The sequence below is a fragment of the Pseudonaja textilis genome, chromosome 5 (genome assembly GCF_049901715.1).
Source record: "Pseudonaja textilis isolate UNSWEBS1 chromosome 5, rPseTex1.2, whole genome shotgun sequence".
In the NCBI taxonomy this organism is placed as follows: Eukaryota; Metazoa; Chordata; class Lepidosauria; order Squamata; family Elapidae; genus Pseudonaja; species Pseudonaja textilis.
The window spans coordinates 7,297,867-7,314,211 of NC_141994.1; the positions used below are offsets into that span (position 1 = coordinate 7,297,867).

A 16,345-nucleotide genomic window follows, 5' to 3' on the forward strand; every position below is an offset into this window, starting at 1 on the left:
AAAACTCTGGCTGGAGTTGATTCCAAAAAGAAAAAAGAAGAGAAAATGGTGAAATAAGGCACTCAATTACAGTGTGGTTATTCTAGTTTTGAGGAGAATCGATCAATCTTGGACCAATAATTAAATGTATATAGTTTGCTTTTATCCTAGAATAGATGTGCTTGGATAAATGTGTATAATGCATGTCTTCAGAAACAAATTTCCATGTTCCACTGGTGCATTTCAATAATGGAGAGATCCATTTTCTGACATGTTTATAAAGGAACTCGTGAAGACTTGACTGGCTTTTACTGTTCAAAAATAATAACTTAAAAACAAATACTTATTTACATTTACTTTATTTACCTTATTTACAATTCTTCTTCCCCACCCCTTTCTATTCTCAATTTACCTTGAAGACGATGTTGGAGCAATCCCAACAAAACATTTTCCAAAACATGTTGCGGATTTACATGCCAGTAATGGGTTCGCTGAAGAATTTGAGGTATGAACAATTGCTCCTTTAGAATTAAAGGCACAGTTGAAAGTATATTCATAACGGGGGGGTCAGATTTTCTGAAATTAAAAGAATGAAATGTGAAATGTCCATATTTATATATGGAAAAGACACGTTTAATCTCAGCCATCCAAACAAGGTGGATTGGGTATGTGGCAGTGATCAAGTTGAGTGTATAAAGAGTTTTTCATCTTAACATTTTCGGAACATAAGTTTCTGCATGAAAACAACATCTAGGCCTGTGTGCAGTTGAACCACACTTTAATTACTACAGTAGAAAGCTGTAGTAATAAGGCTGCAAAATGTACACATAAGAACTAACTTTAAAAAGTGCAAGAAACTATGTTTGAGCTTTATATTAAATAAATTAATTGAAATCTATTCTATCACAGAAAATTGGCACGTGCATATTTCACTTGTGCGCTTCATCCACATTTTACATCGCAGTGGCATGTGGGCAAAAAAGGAGATGGATCCACCCTGGTGCTATCGAAGTTCCACCTGATTTTTTTATCTGCTGATAACACCACTGGGGCCATTGCTGATATTTTTTTTTACCATTCTCTATTGGATCCTGTAAATCTGGGTGTGTGTCATTAAGGAGCTCCAAAATGAAAGTATGTGTTCTGACCCAGGCTTTGTTCAAATTAAGGAAACACACGCATTTTGTAAAAGCAAACCTTTTTTAATGCGACGCTGGGTATTATTTGCATTCCCAGACCAAACTCATTAAACACAATTATCTGGGATAAGAGCACACCTTTCAGGTGTGCCAAGAAACAGATGTTCACTTAATTAGCAGATAAACCAACAGAAGTTCCAGCAAAGACAAACCAGAGTCGCAGGGCTTCGATGAGGAATCAGAATCTAATGAAGTTCTTTGCTTCCTGCAAAGAGCACATCACCGAGGGCTGACTTTTATCCCTGATGGGTTAGGGTCAGTCACCTCCCACCCTTACTCCTGAGTCAGCCCTGCTGCTTCAGCTGCTCTCTCCTTCTAGCAGCCCTGCGCAGACGCTCACTGGGAACAGACTACCCGGGGTCCTCTGCTTCGCTGCCTGCCAGACTCCAAAGGCTCCGAAGGCAGCACCCCACTGTCAGATAGTCCTGGCCCCATACCTGCATCAGATGCAGGACCCTCATGCAAGTCCTCGCCAGACTCCCTGACTGGTTTCCTTTCGTCCTCACTGTCTGATAACCTCTGCCGTGTCTGCACCAGCTGCCGGCGAAACACAACAGTATGCACTGGAGCCCTATTTTGAAAGCTATTATAAGCAAAGTGTAGGAAATGCCTGTATAATTTTATAAGATAAAATCAGTACCAGCTCCCTGATTTTTGCTTTGCAACTATAATAATTAGAAGAAATCCGAAATGTGGTTATATGAAGAGTTGAGAGACAGTATCAGGAGCATTAAACTGATCTTCTTGGCTCCTTGTGTTACTATTACAGTGTTTCCATACCACATCTTACTTCTTATTAGACTTTTTTATGACTTTTTCTGATCTAGATCTAAAATGAAAAACTAAAAAATTATCATGCAAATCAGTTCTGGGATGATTTAAAATATAGCACTCTTCAAAATATTCTTATATACCTGCAAATATATGTGTGCAAAAATAGTAATTAAAGGTAATTCACGATGATCAGAATTGGGACTAGAATTTCCATTGTTTATCAAGGGGGTTGTTAAGTGAGTTGTGTCTGATTTTATGACCTTTTATGCTACAGTGAATAATTGCAGTTGTTAAGTACAGTAATTAAGCAAATCCAGCTTTTCCCGTTGACTTTGCTTCTTAAAGCTGATTGGGAAGATCATAACCATGACCCTGGGATATGCAACCATCGTAAATACATGTCCATTTCCAAGTGTCCAATTTTTGAATCATGGAGATGCTGCAATGGTTGTAAGTGCGAGGAATGGTTATAAGTCACTTTTTTTCAGAGCCATTGTAATTTGAAATGGTCGCTAAATGATTCATTGTAAGTCAAGGAGTACCTGCTATGAATGGTTTGCCTTCTTTTCTTATTTGCTTGAACTTTCACACTAGAGATCTGAGGATTCATACTAAGTCCTCAAGGTCTAAGGGGAACTCAGCAGTTGAACATATAGTCCAAACACAGGATCTTCATATGACTGAAAAGTTCTAACCAGAATGAAGCATTATAAACATTATAGTTTTTTAATGCCTCCTAGTGATCAGTAATGAATATAAACATGGTAATGTAGCAATCTTTTTAATTGTTCTAACTGTAAAAAGCCTGTTTCTGACTTTGGAATGAAATGTATATAATTGTTAGTGGGATCAGTTCTGTTCTGCTAGTTTATAATAGGACATAGCCCAAATTAACTGGCATTGGATCACAATATATATTAATACGATGACCAAGACTATTTCTTCATATTATAAATCAGGAACAGTACATCTTCATTCATGATGCACTTGTGGAAGCCATACTAAGCAAAGAAACAGAAGTACCTGAGAATCACATTCATGCCTATGTGAATTCACTCTTAATACCAGGACCAATGGGAAAGACAAGATTAGAGAAACAGTTCAAGGTGAGGCTATTTGGATTTCAAGAAATCAAAGGCAAAATTGGTGATTCTGCCTCAGCTGTTTCCTCAGCTGTGTTGCAAATTCTGCCATGAAGCATGCCAATTTATTTACCTCTAACTACCTGGCATTTTCTGCATGCTAATATCACCGTGTGTGAGTTGGGCAGCTTTATAAATTTGTAAACAAACAAACAAACAAAGTTCACACTACTGGTCAGCCATAGAAAAATACTCTATGCTTTTGCCCCTACTGTAGTTCATAACACAATTTATATGACTTACACAGATGTGTACAACATTGGGATGCAAGAGAAAACTCCAGGGTTTACATTTTGACATTTCATAACACGTGATTTCAGAGGGTTGTTGTGGGGAGAATAGGAGAAGGAAGAAGCATTGGCTGCCTTGAGTTATTTCTAAAAATAATAAAGGCAGAACATAAATACATTTGTTGTACTTTGGAATTCCGTCATTAACCTGTTCAGATTGGGTTTGGCATTTTTATTCATCTATCAAGTCCTTCCCAAGGGCAGGTGTAGATGTTTAATGGCGTTAAAAGTATTCTCTCAGGATGTAATCTGTTTGGAATAAAGATGCCTTTGGCAATTGACTGATGGTAATTTTGTCAATACTGTTGATACTACAGTTGTTTATTTTTTATTCATACTATTATTATGTGTGTATTTATTCAGCTCCTGAACCAATCAAATATACAGCAGTGTGATTATTCTACGGCATTGAAACAATGCAACAGAGAAAAGAATAGGACTTCATCTATAATTCCTGGTAGGTTTGTCAAAAACAAAATTCACTAAATATAACCCCAAAATTAAGACAGTGGTTTTATTGCAGTTATTATTAATATACTAGAGGTATATTATAATTAGTATACTAGAGGTTTATTATGATAAAGGAAGTTTGTGGAAAACAAATCTGCTGTTTTGCACTTTCTCTTTTTAATATTTGTGGCCAATTCTGCAGTTAGCTATGCAGTATATTAAAAGTTGTGGTAAGTAGTGATTTATATTAACTTCTGATATTTTTTCTTACAAGCCTACATAGATGTAATTCAAAACGAATAAAATGGATGCACCTTGAAATGACAGTGCATTTGTGAAAGACTCTACATTTCAGATAATGTAACTCAGATCATCCCAAACCCACTCTTTTCAGTTTTGTATTTCATGCACATTTAGTAGAAAGAAAGAAAGAAAGAAAAGAAAAGAGAAGAAAGAAAGAAAGAAAGAAAGAAAGAAAGAAAGAAAGAAAGAAAGAAAGAAAGAAAGAAAGAAAGAAAGAAGGAAGGAAGGAAGGAAGGAAGGAAGGAAGGAAGGAAGGAAGGAAGGAAGGAAGGAAGGAAAGATTCATTCCTTCTTACAATTTACAGACCTTCCATACATTACTAAATGGAGGAGGAGCAATTTAGCATAACTTCATCTGAAGGGATTAAATATATGGATCCAATGTACAAATGAGCCAAAATATATCATTTGCTTAGATGGGAGGGTAAAAGAAAGGAAAGCCCCATTAGTCTTCTGGATCTCAGGAAACCAAGCCTCTCAGTAAAATAAATACAATAGATTTAGCTGCAGATATTGGTTCCTATGTTAATAGGAGAATTTTAAAATATATGTCATAAAATGGTTGGTGCTTGGCCACCACCCTCCCCAATAAATTCTTATATTTGTGTTACAGTGGAAAGATCTAGAGTTGGTATTTCATCATTGTCTGGTGAGGGCACTGATTACATCAATGCGTCCTATATTATGGTGAGTTACCCTGTAAATCACACTGCAATTTGAATTGATCTACACATTTGTGTCAGCTTTCTGAGGAATTTCCTTTGTGTCAGCCAAGGCCTGCCCATTTGCCCAACAAAGCAGCAACAAACCTAGGTAGGGCAAGGAGAACACCAAGAGCTGCAATTATTTGGTGTGAATTAAGGGCCGTCCATAGGTTGAGCCAACTGGCATCAATACATCAAGTAAAATTAAAGGACCAGCACTACGTTACACAATGTCTGGCTTTGATACCATGACACAGCTTTCTTTAAGGTGAAGAGTTATTCAGAAATCCATGCTAGTCCTTAAGTTAGAAAACAGGAGCTATTTATAGCTGGAGATGACAGTTTAATATTTATTTGTAGCTTTTTGAACCACTCCAGCCCCAGGATGGAGTAACTGCAGCTTTAAGCAATTCCCACCCCGCCTCCAGCTCTGTCCATTTCCCACTGATTGCAGAGTGAAAGGAAAATAGAGGCCAGGGACTGGAGGCTCATACTGGGGTCTTTTTAATGAAAGCCATCATCTTTGGGAACTTTAATTCACCTATTTTAGAACTTCTGGAAGGAAAGGAAATCTAAATAATCAGTCCCATTGAAAATCCCTACTGCAATCTGAAGGTGTTCCGTGAGTCAATATGAGAAGAGGGAAAAAATATAAAAACAAATACAATAAAAAGAAGAGGAAAGTACCACAGAAACACAATTCAGATTAATTTTTCAGCACAAAGACCTCGACCAATTGAGTTTTGTAATTTCTGCCATCTTTTTTGTTGTGTTGTTGCTTTCTTGTTTTTAAAAGTTTTTAACAAGCTGTACAGTGAAGAGGGGAGTATATGCTAGACTAGACTATATAGTATACTACACTACGCTACACTATATACTACACTACACTACACTACACTACACTATAAGCAGTGGTAAAAATCCCTAGAAAATAAAAGGGAAATTAAAACCTATAAATAACTAAACATAGTTAAAACCACAAAAAAGCACAAATTATTTATCACTCTAATTGAACATATAAATAGCCAATTTAAAGTATATTTATAGAGAACTAGTAAAATTATGCTACATCAACATTTTTAGAGTTGTCCCAAATGTGCTTTTTCTTTTTTTAAAAAGAAATTTTATTTGGGTTTCACAAAACATAATACAAGTAAAATTTCTTTTTTGGAGAATAGGTCCCGAGTTATCACTTCTCCATACAGACACAAATTCAATTTCATATTCATTTTTGTGTTCTATTCCATATCTTATTACTATTTTAACATTTTCTCAATAATTTTTCCCTTCCCTTAGTTTTCTCAATCTTAGTTTTAATTATCTCATTCCTTTCTAAATTCAATTATATATCTTTTTCTAAATTTAAATATCTTTCTAATCGTTATATTTATGCTTTTGTCTGTCCTGTTTCAATTTCATATTTTCTTTTCTCATTAAATAAAATTTTCCCCTGTAGTTACTGATTGGATCTTTACATCTTATTTAAACTTCAATTTATGCCTTTACAATTATAACATTCAATATAACACATAACTTTCAGTCGAATTCTCCTGGTACATTCTTAAAATACATACTAATTTCTTAAAGAAAAAGTATATATATAACAATAATAAATAAAATACTTATTCTATTCCAATTCAGCTCTATCATTAATGTTAGTTATAATCTTTAACATCTTTAACATTTCTTTTCAATAGGATATCATACTTCTAGGAGCACTTATAATATTTCCATATTTTTTTCATATTTCTTTCATATTCCTCTTTACTTAAAAATTTATAACACATTAATGATAATTAAAATGTTCCCCTCCTTTCCTCATTCCATTCTCTTATTCTCTTTATTTCATTTATTTATTAAACATTCCATTACATTACAATGAGTATTTTATCTACCATTTTAATCACACTTGTTTCATATTTTCAAGGTTCATTTCTATTTCTAATATAACAATACTATCTTATGTACCCTTGCAGAATCCCCCTTTCAATTAAATTTTCACCCATTATCTCTGTGTCTTCTAAATAGGCTTATACCCTTAATCTTTGTACATTTCCCCTGTTTCTCTATGTCCCGTTTCTGTCCTTTATAATTTATTTTCCTTTCCCTCTTCCCCCTCGTCTTCTCCCTTCCCTTTTTCACCCCTTCTCTCTCTAATACTGATTCTCTCTTCTGTAATCCTCCCTTCTGTTTCTTCCTAATGTTATAATTACTTTTCAAACTATTCTTTTTTGGGTTGTTTTTTCAAATCTTAAATTTTTCACTCTCTTCCTTGCCAATATAACCATTTAAAAAAAAACCCTAAACCATATAGTTATAAAACAGGTCAAGGAAAAGGTTGAACAAGAAACCCACTATGGGGTGTCAAATTTGCGGCCTGTTGGCCAGATGTGTCATACGCTGGCCATGCTCACGCCCAGTTTAGCAAAGGGGGCAAAAGTTGTGATATGTCACGTCATCACACTGTGACGATGCGAGGTTGACATCCCTGCTCTAAAATGTTTCTGCATTAGTCTGGGGTCTATGCACTGGTTTAGTACTTCGCCTTCTGGAGGAATCTTCTTGCTTTTAATAAGATTATGCCTCTTCCGCGGCTTCTAAGAAGCAGCACAATCCTATTAAGTGGAAGAGCATTCCTTATAAGAAGCCATGCTTATAAGAAACAGGGTGTCCTTAATTTAATTTGTATTCTTTACAGGGTTATTATCAAAGTAATGAATTCATTATTACCCAACATCCTTTGCTACACACTATCAAAGATTTCTGGAAAATGATATGGGATCACAATGCTCAAATAATTGTTATGCTCCCTGATAGTCAGAATATGGTAAGATTAAATGCTTTGCTTCATATCAGCGTTTTTATTACTTACTAGAGTTGTTAATCACGAAACAGAATCTCATCGCTTTACTGATTAGTGAACTCGATGTTAAAAATAAGAAAATGATATAAAAAACTACCTTTCTCATTACTAATATCTTAATGAAGACATGGGAAATAGTCTTTTGGACATAATAGGAATAATAAAAATAAAATACTTAAAATGATGGAATTCTGAAAAGATAATATATTTTTGTTATAAGAATAGAGATAGGAAATTGTTGCCTGGCATGATAACTTTGTTTAAAAGTTTGTATTTATGCTTTAAAATGCACTGAACAACTACTGATTTTCTAAACAAAACCAGAACAATATCTTTTAAAATTCTTGATAGTACTCATAAAGTTTAGAATGTGCAATTAAATTACATCATGTTTGGTTTATTAAAATAACCATTACTTTTGTTTATAGCAAATCTGAAGGGGTTGTTTTTTTTTCTTTTCCTTTCCTTTTAGCAGGCAGAAGATGAATTTGTCTACTGGCCAAATAAAGAAGATCCTATAAATTGTGAAAGCTTTAAAGTCAGCCTGATTTCGGAAGAACATAAGTGTTTGTCCAATGAAGAGAAACTCATAATCCAGGATTTCATTTTAGAAGCTACACAAGTATACTTGTTCTCCTACTATACAATAGAGTATTACTGTCATTTGAATTCAAACACAACTCAGATGATCGGTTTGCTTTTATGGGGAAGCGGGTTACAATGGCTTGCTTTCTAGCCCTATAATTGATATTTTTGTAATTCCAAATGTCATAATTAAATATCTTAAAGTAAGGCACAAAGTAAACCCATGAATATAATTATTTCTTCTTTGGTTGGAATATTCTTAAAGTGAATAAAGTGTTCATTCATAACAACTAAAAATATAATTTAAGCACCATGTTCTGAGAATTGGATCATTGATATATAGAGACATATCAACAGAAAATGATTAAAGTTAAAATGGAAATTTCTAAACTAATAAATATGCATATATACTTTTATGAAGAAGTACAGTTAGTCCTTGACTTACAACTGTTCCTTTAGTGACCGTTCAAAGTTGCATTGAAAACAATGACTTATGACTGTTTTTCACAGTTACGACCTTTGCAGCACATGTGATCAAAATTCAGATGCTTGGCAATTGGTTCATACTTATGACCATTGCAATCTCCCAAGATCATATGATCACCTTTTGTGACCTTTTCACAAGCAAAGTCGATGAGAAAGCCAGACTCACTTAACAACTGGGTTACTAATTTATTAACTGCAGTGATTCATTTAACAACTGTGGCAAGAAAGTCACTTAATAAATGTCTCATTTAACAACAGAAATTTTGGGCACCATTGTGGTCGTAAGTTGAGGGCTACCTGTATTTAGCCTTTTGGAGGGTCTTAATTTTTATTTAACTTTGCCATTTAATGTTACCAGAAATTCATGTAGTCTTGCTGATATGAAAAGGAGTCTGAGTGAATAAGTCACATCGATGCTTGTTTCATTTATTTCATACATTGTGATCCACTGTGTAGTGAACAAGTATGAAATTGTAACTGTTCCTTTGAGTATCTGGTTATACCACCTTCAGGTGCAGTAATCGCAGCCACATTTATTTATTTATTAGATTTTATTCCACCTTTATCACCTTAACTCAAGGCAGTGAGTTAACAATTAATTGATTAGTATGCTTCTTATAATTAGTTATTAGTTCTTTATATTGCTATATCGGAACTCTGGCCATTACTCCATGCCAAGCTGTTTCAGTTCAATATCATTTCAGAATTTTCTAGCCTGAGCAGCTCACTTCACAATCTGTCAAAAGATTAGTACAAAGTTTAGGTTTTGATTTGACCTGGCCATTCCAAGCAAATCTTGAATTTTTTTTAACCCATTTTCTGTAGACCTGTTTGCATGTTTGCTTCTTAACCCACTTATTCTTCAGCTTCCTCAGTTAATTGTTAATGTCCTGATTTTCTCATGTGCAATTCTCTGATATAAAGCAGATATTTTAGTTCCTTAAATGATGACCAAATGTCCGGTTCCCAAGGCAGCAAAACAACCCTACCCATGGCAGTATTTCCTTTCATAACTGGTATGAAAGTCTTCCCCTAAAACGCAGGCTTTGGCTTCCACAAGGCATCACAATATCATTGTAGACTAAATGTGGGCACATTTGATTCATCTCTCCATAAAACATTCCTCTATAGAGATACTTTTTAATAACTGAGATAAACAATCATCTTGGCAATCCATGGTGTTTTGCAAAATGGGGGGAAAAAAGGATCACAGTTCTCTTGATGATGTTCTCAGTTTTTACGTTGCATTTTTTTATTCATTTTAACAGGATGGCCACCTTTGGGGAAATTAGCTGTTTTTCCAAACATTCTCCATTTTAAGATTATGTCTCTGACTAGAGATCAGTAGAGCTCCAGAATTTTAGAAATAGTTTTGTAATATTTTCCAGATTGACTTTTTACCCAGATTTTCAAAATGTTGATTTCAGGGGTATTATGACTTGCGTCTAGAATTTGCATGATGAGAATTTCCCTTGAATGACCTAAAAATTGTATAAAACAGAGTTGACCACAAAGTCACTCCTGTTTTCTTAAAGGAATATAGATTAACTGGGACATTGTGTGTAGGATTATTTGTTCATGAACTAAATGAAACATGTCCCAAGCATTTGAGGAGGAGGCTGAGGTTCTTTTCACTCAGTCTTTTATATATCTGTAATTCTAATGTGTTTAGTGCCAAAGGGCTGTCATCATTCAGAAAACCCTGAAGGGGGCAAGTACCTTTTCACAGAACTGTGGGAAATTTACAAGCCAAACATGTTTTTCAGTTGTATCAATTCACCTGTTTCATAAATATGAATAAATTAAATGCACTGTTTGTTTTTTTAATCTTTGAGGATGATTACGTTCTTGAAGTGAGGCACTTTCAGTGTCCAAAGTGGCCAAATCCAGATAGCCCTATTAGTAAAACATTTGAACTTATAAGCATCATCAAAGAAGAAACTTCCAACAGAGATGGCCCTATGATTGTGCATGATGAGTAAGTATTAATTCAATTTCAATAGTTGTTGGCATCTCTCTATATGTTTTATACAGCATCTGTGATTTATAAAAGTCATATTTATAGAAAGAAATTGGAACCAAATTTCTCTTCCACTTAAAAATTGCCAGCATTCAACATCTTTTAACAATGCCTTCCTGACTCATATCTTGACTCTGCTACTACTTCAGTATATTGCATCTGTGGGAATTGTCTCTGGAGCAAAACGGTTTAAGAGTACGCAGGAAAGAATTAGCAACACTTTAATAGAATAAGAAAATCATTATAAGTAAAGGATCATGCAAAAGCAATGACTAATAATTTCTTACTATTTAGTCATTGTTGTGTCAGGAAAAAAATAAACTGTTTTTTTTAAATATTTACTTATTTATTTGCATCCTGCCTTTATTATTTTTACAAATAGCTAAAGGTGGCCAGCATACCTTGAGTTCCTCCTTCCTCCTCCTATTTTCCCCACAGCAACCCTGTGAAGAGATTTGGGCTGAGAGAGTGTGACTGGCCCATAGTAATTCCTGGCTAAGGCTGGACTAGAACTCACGGCGTCCCACTTTCTATTCAGGTGTCCTAGCACTATCCTCCGTAATTTAAAGCAATGAAATGTGTTTACATGTTCTATTGCTATATTTATTCCTTTAAAACAGCATGCATATAAAACTACTTAAAAGAATAATAATATATGTAGCGGCATAGAAAAGTTAACTGTCATGCCAACTCAAAGACATTAATTCTGCTTCAAAATAGACCCAAGAAATTCATAGAAGAAAGGATTTTGAGAAATAGAAAAAAGGAAAAAAGGACAGATGGTAAGCAAAGTTTTGAAGTAGAAGGCAAGAGATTTACTGGTTTATAATGGCCAGTAAAAGGTCCAAAAGTAGTGTGCATGCATCATTTTTTTATATTTTATGTTTTATGAGAACTGGAACAATCAAGCAGATCAAGTGGTAATGAAGATGCTCTTAAATAGGAGAATGTGAACCCTTTAATATGTTTTTAGGGGATATGCCCTTCTAATGATGATTAGAACCAGCAGTTGATCATAAATAAATCACATTTGATTAATTCTCTAACCTTCTAAGAAGTCCTAAATAGCATTATTATTACGCAGTTGTGTATTTTACCAAAATGTAGAGCTTGTTCATTTTCTAAATATACATTTGTGTATTTTTTTTTTCATAAGGCATGGTGGAGTGACAGCAGGTACCTTCTGTGCTTTAACAACACTTATGCATCAGCTAGAAAATGAAAGTTGTGTGGATGTTTATCATGTAGCTAAGATGATCAATTTGATGAGACCTGGAGTCTTCACAGATATTGTAAGTAGGCAAGAATTACTCTGCATGATGAAACTGCATTCTTTGTGGGGTGAAATTCCATTCCCAAAGAGATAAAATCTCATCTTAAATGTTTAAAATAGCAGGCCTGGAATTGCTTCATATTAGCCACAATTAATTTGCCAATTTGCTGAACATGGAAATAATTAATCTATAACGCAGAAACAGCTTTTACCATTTTGAATAGGTCACTTTCCACTTTCTCCCTACCATCACCTAGGCGCTATTCTTGGCCAAGAAAATGCTCTCCTTTCTTTGGGATTGACAGATTGATGTGTCTCTCTCCCAACCCTCTCCTGAGCATGCGGTTACTTGTTTCTTACTACCTGGTGACTGAATGTGCTGTTAGTGATTCTTACTATCTGTTACTTGTTTCTTACTATCTGGTGACTGAATGTGCTCTTGTAATCCATACAAGCTACGCTAATGTCCCATCATTTTCTACCCACCCACAATCTTTTAGGACCATTACCAGTTTTTGTACAAAACTGTCCTCAGTCTTGTTAGTTCAAGACAAGAAGAAAATCCCTCGATCTCCATCGACAGTAATGGCTCAGCGTTACCAGATGGCAGTGCAGCAGAGAGTTTGGAATCATTAGTTTGACTTCAATCAAAATACGACAGAGCAACTATCCAGAGCTGGAAATATTTCCCTTTTTTTACGTGGGGCAGGGTAATGTCCGGCTATTAGATAATCTTTTTTTATCTCATTTGATTTGAATAAACATTTCTTGCAAATACATTAACAATGTGTGCCTTTTTGAGAAAAAAAAATCTCGTAATGCATTTTGTTATGTTTGAACTAATTTTACTGAACTCTGTAGTTTCTAAGAATGGTATGTAGTCTTTTACAGTATTAGTTTTTAATTTTTGTGATTACATTTTCACTTAAATTTTATCATAATTATGGATGCTGAAGTTTTCAGCAACACACATTTTAGTATCCAATTTCCTGTTATTTATAGCACTCTTAATACCTTTGTTAGAAATTTAACTTTTAATATGGTAGAATGTAAATATATTCTATGTAATATTCAACATTTTAAGATTTTAGTAGGCATTTAGTAGAACTGATACTTATTGTAAATATTTCTAGAGTGGATTTCATGGACCAAATTTATATTTATAATTGTAGATTTTTATATTTTACTACAAAGTCAGTTTTCTAGTTCTGTGTAATTGCATTCTTAAAACGATGTAGTTAATTACCTGTTCTTAGTTTTAGTAGCTTCTGATATATTGTCATGCATCCTAAATGGTAACTATCTCTGCATGTAATTTTAACTTTTGTGGGAAATCAAGATATACTTGTTTTGAAATACGAAGTTTCTATGAAAATAACGTCTGTACTAAGCATTGTTTCAATAGTTTTTATCCACGGCATTACAAAAATGAGTTTATCAATATTTCAACTTGTATTGAACACTTGGCAAAAATAAAATCTGCCTCATCACTCTTAAAGACCTTCGTTGTACCTGCAGAGATGCCTTTTCATTTTTCAGCAGCAAAATATTGGCAAGGCAGGAAAATGTTCACAGGCCTTGATACTAAGGATTAAGTTTGACACCCAGATCCTCCAAACCGTTTTTAGGTCTGTGTTCCATCTGTGGGAGGCCTTTTCCTATAGGAGGCAAGTAAGATGATTGTTTGCCCTCTCTAATATTGAAACATGTAAGAATCTTAAAGGCACCAAAAAATATTCTGTCTTCAAGATAATGAAAATAAATAAACTAGTTGGCAACTTTACATATCAATTCAGAATTTAGAAGTTCTCCAATATATAAAACATAATTTCAAGGAATATAACAGTTTGCAAATGTAAAGCAAAGTAGATCATTTTTTCCTCCACAATAATATTTTAAACATATATTATAGAAGTGTCTAGAACAATCATATTCTCAATAAAAATGCTAAATTAAAAGTACATATTTCCTTTAAGTTATAAAATCATATCTTCTTTGCAAAGCTGGATCAATGATTTTATGACATTCAAAGAACTGTGCATACATTCTAATAATATGGGAATCTGCAAGCTATTGTGATTTTAATGATTGTTGAACAGTTATATGTGAAGAACCATCTGTATTTGTAAGGTGCTTAGAATCTTTTTGGGAACAGAAAGGCACATATATTTTAGAAATAAGTATTCAGAAATACAAACGATCCTAACAAAGGCAAACCTTCAGATCATTCGTGTACATAGTCCCTTTCCTAAATGTCAGTCCAACCACTATGAAGCTTGCAAGTTTTTCAGGATTTCACTGATCATAGTGATTCGTGGTTCTAATACATCCCGTTCTGGCACATTGTTAGCCAAATGTTTTGATTTTAGCTTGGTGCTTCATTTCTCATTGTTAGAACCAAACTACTTTTGATTCTATAGTTATCATTCAAGGAATCAGTGTAGATATTCATCAAGCATACGAATCAAATGACAAAGTGACAACAAAAATGGCTCAAGGAAAAATGAATGATTCCTTACACATTCTTAGAAGACCAATGAATAACAAAATTTAAGCATATCTGGGTGGAGCTGGAAGCTTTTCAAAATCAACAGTATGGGCACTTAGGTCATAAACCTCTTCATTCCTAATAAACAGCAAATCTTTCTAAATTTAAAAATACATTGTTTAGAAATCCATTTTAAATACTGTAGTAGAAAATAGTCTTAATATTCACCATATGCAGCAATTTTGCAGCATTTATGAAACAATGAAAAATAGTTTCGCACAACCTTAAGATCCTTGCGTCATGTATAAAAATCCTACATTTCTGAAGAAAAAAATATTATGCTATGATAAATATTGTGATAATATTGTGGTACACAAATGGAACAGAAGTCATTGAGATTTGCTTCCAAATAAGTTCACTGGAATTGTAGCCTTTAATAAACCCAATTCAATAGGATAATCTCATTGAAAGCCTGTGCCAAAGGTAATAGAAATCCTTCTTTGCTGCTCTGTTCATTTCAATGGATTCAACCCAGAAGACTTCTCAATTGAAGGTATCCATGGCAGATTTTCAAGCTTTAATTTGTGCATACTAGAAACTCAGTGGACGGGTGGCTGAGAGGAACATGAAGTTCTCCTTTATTGCCTGATAACACTCTGGGTTGTGTATGCAATGCCTTCCTCTTGAATATGCTTTAGCATTGGTCCATATATATCCTTTGTCAATGGGACAATCATACCTTTGTTGTTAATTTCACCTGAAATACAAAATAAGAAATATAATTTTCTATTTGAAGAAATTTTAGAGGGGCAAAACAGCATAATAGTTCTATAACATTTCATTTAAGGAAGAGTAGGTACTCATTTAATAAAAAGATACAATGGAATTCTTGCAGTTAAGGTTTGTGTCTTTCCTTATTCTTGAATTGTATTAATTTCAAATGAACAATTCATTTCCCTTCATTCAGAGAAAGAGAAAGAAAGAAAAAGAAAAATTGGGAACATACTAGAAATATGAGGATAGGATTGTTCTGGGAAATTACTACACACATATTTCTAGGTTAGAACAACACAAACGTATCTTAACAAAATCTCACTGAACGTAACCGAAGCTCTCTAAAATAAATGGTTGGGCACTGAGGCTTAACTTACTATATAAATAGAAAGGTATAATAGGTATAATAAGTAAGTTATGCCTTTTCAGGAGGCATTTTATAGCAATCACCTAAAGCAATCACATTACTTTCAAGAACTCCTTAGTTAAAAGATGGGAAGAAAGAGACATACATACCTTCAAGAATCATCTTTGCTGCAATAGCAGTGGGATACCCCACTGTCTTGGCCATCGCAGAATACCCTTTATCATCTCCGTACACTACAAGATTGATATATTTGTCTTCCACATGACCAGAGGGATGCCTAATTCCTATTTCATTCCTCATAACTATCATATCTCGCTCTCCAGAGGCTAAACAAAAGGAAATTGTTCTTTAAAAATTGACAAGTTGGGTATTGAAATGCAAAACTACTTCAAGAACAGCACTTTTACAGCACTTTTACTAATGCTACATTGAACAGTAATTATCTGTTATTCATAGACAATGTTTTTTGAAAATACATCTTTTAAAGTACAATAAAAGGTTTATAATAAAAAATTAGCACAAGCGCTGCTAGTGCACCTTTTGAAAGAGGGAACTGAATATATATTTCTATGTATATCTATATGTATTGTGTTATTGCTAAATAAAGTTTTGATTGTAAAAGAAATCTGTAGTTACATTATGAAACCC

The 16,345-nt window shown here is 34.0% G+C and overlaps 2 protein-coding genes across 5 annotated transcripts in view; one reads left to right on the forward strand and one right to left on the reverse strand.

Moving 5' to 3' along the window:
• The window catches only part of PTPRZ1 (protein tyrosine phosphatase receptor type Z1), a 101,695-nt gene extending 88,129 nt beyond the window's left edge, over window positions 1-13,566 (forward strand). Inside the window, exons 15-23 of the mRNA XM_087934064.1 lie at window positions 399-484; window positions 2,912-3,058; window positions 3,748-3,841; window positions 4,751-4,824; window positions 7,540-7,668; window positions 8,177-8,326; window positions 10,611-10,753; window positions 11,952-12,087; window positions 12,569-13,566. Of these exons, the coding sequence (XP_087790190.1) occupies window positions 399-484; window positions 2,912-3,058; window positions 3,748-3,841; window positions 4,751-4,824; window positions 7,540-7,668; window positions 8,177-8,326; window positions 10,611-10,753; window positions 11,952-12,087; window positions 12,569-12,709 (1,100 nt within the window). The 3' untranslated portion in view covers window positions 12,710-13,566. The remainder of the gene's footprint in view (window positions 1-398; window positions 485-2,911; window positions 3,059-3,747; window positions 3,842-4,750; window positions 4,825-7,539; window positions 7,669-8,176; window positions 8,327-10,610; window positions 10,754-11,951; window positions 12,088-12,568) is intronic.
• Window positions 13,567-14,954: 1,388 nt separating this feature from the next.
• AASS (aminoadipate-semialdehyde synthase) overlaps window positions 14,955-16,345 on the reverse strand; it is a 39,904-nt gene continuing 38,513 nt past the window's right edge. For all 4 annotated transcript variants that reach the window (XM_087934067.1, XM_087934068.1, XM_087934066.1 and 1 more), the window contains 2 exons: window positions 15,847-16,023; window positions 14,955-15,313 (listed from right to left, as the gene is read on the reverse strand). In XM_087934067.1, coding sequence (XP_087790193.1) covers window positions 15,195-15,313; window positions 15,847-16,023 — 296 coding nt within the window. In that variant the 3' untranslated portion in view covers window positions 14,955-15,194. The remainder of the gene's footprint in view (window positions 15,314-15,846; window positions 16,024-16,345) is intronic.